The 5,813-nt window shown below is 60.6% G+C and overlaps 1 protein-coding gene across 1 annotated transcript in view; it reads left to right on the top strand.

Annotated features, from left to right (window-relative positions):
- LOC137319105 (galactose-3-O-sulfotransferase 3-like) overlaps window positions 1-1,384 on the top strand; it is a 2,712-nt gene extending 1,328 nt beyond the window's left edge. The window contains exon 3 of the mRNA XM_067981469.1: window positions 515-1,384. Coding sequence (XP_067837570.1) covers window positions 515-1,384 — 870 coding nt within the window. The remainder of the gene's footprint in view (window positions 1-514) is intronic.
- The last annotated feature ends 4,429 nt before the right edge of the window (window positions 1,385-5,813 follow it).

Below are 5,813 nucleotides of genomic sequence, written 5' to 3'. Positions count from 1 at the left end.
TTATATATATTTTAATAGATGTAAAGAAGTGCAGTGTGACAGTATAACAGTGCCACTGAGTGATAAGATATGGGCGTGTCCAAATGATTCCTCACACAATGAGGACAAGAGCTTCCTCAAAGTGGAGGAGGAAAGGAAGATGAGAGCTTTGGTCAGCTTTTCTCACTCTTGTGTAGCTCCCAGCAACGGGTTACCAAGCTGCATTGTGTAATCCTGGAACTAGGCCTGCACTCTGGAGGGAGAAATGGTCTTGGTGGGGGGGGGGGGGGAGGGGAGGAGGAGTTGTTTTAGGGGGGAAAGTAAATGAAAGAAATAAAAATTGGTGCTGTTCATCGGAGGAAATATATATCTTATTTAAATTGTAGAATATGAAAGGTGAAAGGAGCCCGTGGGCCAAAATAATGTCCATCCATGTGTAATGGGTGAACAATCTTGTAAAAGTTCCATGATTTCAGTCTAAAACAAAATTCTAAACCATTTTATTCTCTTCTTTTTAAATGTATTTGCTAAGCAGACGAAGAGAGGGGTCTCCTACTACGGCCAGCACTGCGCCTCCTTCCGCGCCGTGCCCGACCACTCGATCGCGGCCTTCCTCCGCAGGCCTGCGGCCTACTACCAGCCGGCCGACCGCCACGCCATGTACGCCCGCAACTCGCTGGTCTACGACCTGGGCGGCGACCCCAACCGGGACCCGGCGGACGAGGCCTACCTGCAGGCCTTCATCCTGGGCCTCGAGTCGGTCTTCTCCCTGGTTATGGTGGCCGAGCACTTTGACGAGTCTCTGGTCCTCCTCCGCCGGCTGCTGGCCTGGGACCTGGACGACGTGACCTACGTGCGGCTCAACGCGAGGAGCGAGGCCTCGCGGTCCCGGCTGGCCGGCGACCTCCCCGATCGGGCCCGGGGCTGGAACTGGCTGGACACCCGGCTCTACCGGCACTTTAATGCCACCCTGTGGAGGAAACTCCGGGGACTGGGCCTAGAGTGCGTGGAGCGGGAGCTGGGCCTCCTGCGACAGGCTAATCGCCGGCTGGCCCGTGCCTGCTTTGGCGGGGGAGCCGAGCCCCCGGCCCGACAGGCCTCGCAGATCGAGGACGCGGACCTGCGGCCCTGGCAGCCCAGCCGCCGGGTCAGTATCCTGGGTTACCAGCTGCCCCGCAACCTCTCGCTGCCCCCGCTGCTCGCCGCCTCCTGCCTGCGGCTCATCACCCCCGAGATCTCCTACTCCCGCCAGCTGCTCAGGAAAGCGGCGATGAGGGTCCGTGTCCGCGGCGGGACCAGGCCCACGACGTGGGGCCCGCGGCGGGCGGGTTACGGGGAGAGGAGCGAGGCCCCGCGCCCCCACAATAAGCAATCAATTAATCAATCAACTGTGACAATTAATTAACTGGCAATTAATCAACCAATTGACAATTAATTAACTGATAATTAACCAATTGACAATTAATTAACAGATCAATAATTAATTAACTGGCAATTAATCATTAATTGATAATGGATAATTAACTGACATTTAATTAACTGATCAATAATTAATTAACTGGCAATTAATTAACTGACAATTAATTAACCAGTTAACAATCAATTAATGGTTTGATAATTAATCAATTAATTAACTGAATTGATTAACCAATTGATAATTAACTGTTTGAAAATTGATCAATCCAAAAACCAATTGAACAATTAATTAACCAATTGTTAATTAATTGTTAATTAACCAATTGTTAATTAATCAACTGATCGATAATGAATCAATAAGCACAAACCAGGGGCGGGGCATTTCGAGGGGGTGTGCGTGGGATTTGCCCCCGACCCTGACACTCCCCACCCCCCTACTCTGGCAGTCTCCCCACCCCCGACCCCCTTGCCCCCTCCCCGTCCGTCTTTCCCCCCTCCCCGTCTGTCTCCCTCCCCCGTCCGTCTCCTCCCCCTTTCCCCGTCCGTCTCCCCCCCTCCCCCGTCCGTCTCCTCCCCCCTCCCCGTCCGTCTCCCCCCTTCCCCCGTCCGTCTCCCCCCCTTCCCCCGTCCGTCTCCTCCCCCTTCCCCCGTCCGTCTCCTCCCCCTCCCCCGGTCCGTCTCCCCCCCTTCCCCCGTCCGTCTCCTCCCCCTCCCCCGGTCCGTCTCCCCCCCTCCCCCGGTCCGTCTCCCCCCCCCTCCCCCGGTCCGTCTCCCCCCCCCCTCCCCCGGTCCGTCTCCCCCCCCCCTCCCCCGGTCCGTCTCCACCCCCTTCCCCCGTCCGACTCCCCCCCTCCCCCGTCCGTCTCCCCCCCTCCCCCGTCCGTCTCCCCCCTCCCCCGGTCCGTCTCCCCCCCTCCCCCGTCCGTCTCCCCCCTCCCCCGTCCGTCTCCCCCCCTCCCCCGGTCCGTCTCCCCCCCTTCCCCCGTCCGTCTCCTCCCCCTTCCCCCGTCCGTCTCCCCCCCTTCCCCCGTCCGTCTCCTCCCCCTTCCCCCGTCCGTCTCCTCCCCCTTTCCCCGTCCGTCCCCTCCCCCTTCCACCGTCCGTCTCCCCCTTCCCCCGTCCGTCTCCCCCTTCCCCCGTCCGTCTCCCCCCCTTCCCCCGTCCGTCTCCTCCCCCTTCCCCCGTCCGTCTCCTCCCCCTTTCCCCGTCCGTCTCCTCCCCCTTTCCCCGTCCGTCCCCTCCCCCTTCCCCCGTCCGTCTCCCCCCCTTCCCCCGTCCGTCTCCCCCCTTCCCCCGTCCGTCTCCCCCCCTTCCCCCGTCCGTCTCCCCCCCTTCCCCCGTCCGTCTCCCCCCTTCCCCCGTCCGTCTCCCCCCCTTCCCCGTCCGTCTCCCCCCCCTTCCCCCGTCCGTCTCCCCCCCTTCCCCCGTCCGTCTCCCCCCCTTCCCCCGTCCGTCTCCCCCCCTTCCCCGTCCGTCTCCCCCCCCTTCCCCCGTCCGTCTCCCCCCCTTCCCCTGTCCGTCTCCCCCCTCCCCCGGTCCGTCTCCCCCCTTCCCCCGTCCATCTCCCCCCCACATACCCCATTCCTGACTTTGCAGTTTTCCGCCGTGCGCCCCCACTTCAGGGGGGCATCGCTCGGCTTCTGTCGGCCATTGGGTGCCCCCCACCCCGGAGCGGAAGGGAATTGTTGGGGGGGAGAAGGGGGCGTCGGGGTGGTGGGGGGGGGGGGGGGAGAGAAGCGGGGGAGGGGAAATCGAGGTCAGAGATAACTTCAAATAAACTGAACTTGAAAAGTGGAATCAGTGCTGCACTTTAACCCCTCGCACAGCGACCCCTGCACAACCCCTCCCGGCCCACCGCACCCGGTCAGCTTTGGCACTGCCCGTTGGCAAAGGTGGCTGGAGAGCCCGCTGCCCCTTCTGGCTTCGCGCGCCCAGCCCCCAGGGGTCCGTGTTATTGGAGACTCGGGGGGTACGGTTAACCCGCTCGTGTCTGGAGACAGGGGACACGCAGAAAAGAAATGTCAGCGTGCATCGTAATGGCCCCCTTCCCCCCCCCCCCCCGCGAATGGTGGGATTGGGGGGGGGGGCTGCGGTGGGGGCGCAGGGGGAGAGGCCACGATAAAAAAAGAATTTGGAAGTATTTTGTACGGAGAAGTCAAACCGAGTGTGAGACTTTGTACCGAGGGCGACCGAGATAGGTCTGTTCGGCACTGGGGGCCCCCTCCCTCGCTCACTCCAGGTCTCCGGTACGCGGAAGTGAGGGGGGAGGGGAAATGTGATGCCCCCCCTAGCCGAATTGCCCCCCCCCCCCCCCCCTCTCTCGAAGGCACCGTCTCTTGCTGTGAGGGATTGTGCTCCAAGGGAGCCCTCCGCTCCCTCACCCACTCAGGGCGGAGGACTCGATTGTCGGTGCCTCCTCTTCTCTCCCCCACGCCCTCCCACCCCCCCCAAATCACCAGGGCTCCAAGGGTTAGATTATGAGGAGAGGTGACAGAAACCAGGCCTGGACTCCCTGGAATATAGAAGGTTAAGGGGGTGATTTGATTGAGGTTTTTAAGGATTGTGAGAGGATTTGATCGGGTCGATAGAGAGAAACTATTTCCCCTGGTGGGGGGAGTCCAGAACAAGGGGGCAGAACCTTAAAATTAGAGCCAGGCCGTTTGGGGGAGAGGTTTGGAATCATTTCTTCATGTAAAGGGTGGTAGAAGTGGGGAACTCCCTCCCACTGAAAGCAGTAGGTGCGAGCTCAATTAATAATTTTCAATCTGAGATCGATAGGTGTTTGTTAGCCGAGGGTATTAAGGGATATGGAGTCAAGGGGGGGGGGGTGGATGGAGTTCGGATACAGATTAGCCATGAACGGGGCTCGAGGGGCTGAATGGCCTCCTCCCGTTCCTAAGTCCAGGGGCTCTGAGCCTCCCCAAGCACCCTGCCGCCGTCCGACTGGCATCGGCCTAACTCAGCAGTGCCTGGGGGACGCGTTCGCGCCCAGCCGTGGCGCCGCCCCCCATGGTCAAATATCTGGCCCACCCTCAACGCTCGGTGGAGGCGGGGGAAAGGGTGGAGGCTAGAGGAGAGGGTGAGGTGATTAATTAAATGGGAAGACCGCACAATGTATTGTGGAGTGAGTCTGTGTATCGTATCACTGGAACTTAATAAAACAATCTCGTTCAGAACTTCTCTGGATCTTATTTCAGTCCTCAGCTATTGAGTTGTACCGGCCGTGATAAACTGCGGGTTACGGGTGGGGATTCAGGACTTGAGGTACCTACCAGGGTTCGGGTTCAAATCCAACCCCCCCTCCGCCCCGAGTATCAGCCCAACTCTGCTCTCTGAGTCAGAAGGTCGTGGGTTCGAGCCCCCACTCCAGAGACTCGAGCCCTATAATCCAGGCCGATACTCCCAGTGCCGGTACCGAGGGAGCGCTGCACTGTCGGAGGGTCGGTACCGAGGGAGCGCCGCACTGTCGGAGGGTCGGTACTGAGGGAGCGCCGCACTGTCGGAGGGTCGGTACCGAGGGAGCGCCGCACTGTCGGAGGGTCGGTACCGAGGGAGCGCCGCACTGTCGGAGGGTCGGTACCGAGGGAGCGCCGCACTGTCGGAGGGTCGGTACCGAGGGAGCGCCGCACTGTCGGAGGGTCGGTACCGAGGGAGCGCCGCACTGTCGGAGGGTCGGTACCGAGGGAGCGCCGCACTGTCGGAGGGTCGGTACCGAGGGAGCGCCGCACTGTCGGAGGGTCGGTACCGAGGGAGCGCCGCACTGTCGGAGGGTCGGTACCGAGGGAGCGCCGCACTGTCGGAGGGTCGGTACCGAGGGAGCGCCGCACTGTCGGAGGGTCGGTACCGAGGGAGCGCCGCACTGTCGGAGGGTCGGTACCGAGGGAGCGCCGCACTGTCGGAGGGTCGGTACCGAGGGAGCGCCGCACTGTCGGAGGGTCGGTACCGAGGGAGCGCCGCACTGTCGGAGGGTCGGTACCGAGGGAGCGCCGCACTGTCGGAGGTGCCGTCTTTCGGATGAGACGTTAAACCGAGGCCCCGTCTGCCCCTCTCAGGTGGATGTAAAAGATCCCACGGCCACTATTGGAAGAAGAGCAGGGGGAGTTCTCCCCGGTGTCCTGGGGCCAATATTTATCCCTCAACCAACATCACTAAAAAACAGATGATCTGATCATTATCACATTGCTGGTCACCTGGCCCTATTAGCTCGCTCTTTTGCTCAGAGTCTGATAATCACTCCTGGGAAACGCTTTGGGACATTTCACTACGTTAAAGGCGCTATATGAATGCAAGCTGTTGCTAGTAAGGCTGCAATAGAAAGAACAAACTCCCATTTCCATCAGGCCTTTCGTGGCCTCAGGTCGTCTCAAAGCCCTTTACAGCCAATCAAGCAGGGCCTGTAGATTTGATCGAGGCCCTTT

This window comes from Heptranchias perlo, unplaced genomic scaffold (assembly GCF_035084215.1).
Source record: "Heptranchias perlo isolate sHepPer1 unplaced genomic scaffold, sHepPer1.hap1 HAP1_SCAFFOLD_731, whole genome shotgun sequence".
Lineage (NCBI taxonomy): Eukaryota > Metazoa > Chordata > Chondrichthyes > Hexanchiformes > Hexanchidae > Heptranchias > Heptranchias perlo.
The sequence above is the reverse complement of the archived record's forward strand: the minus strand, read 5'-3'. Positions and strand labels throughout refer to the sequence as shown.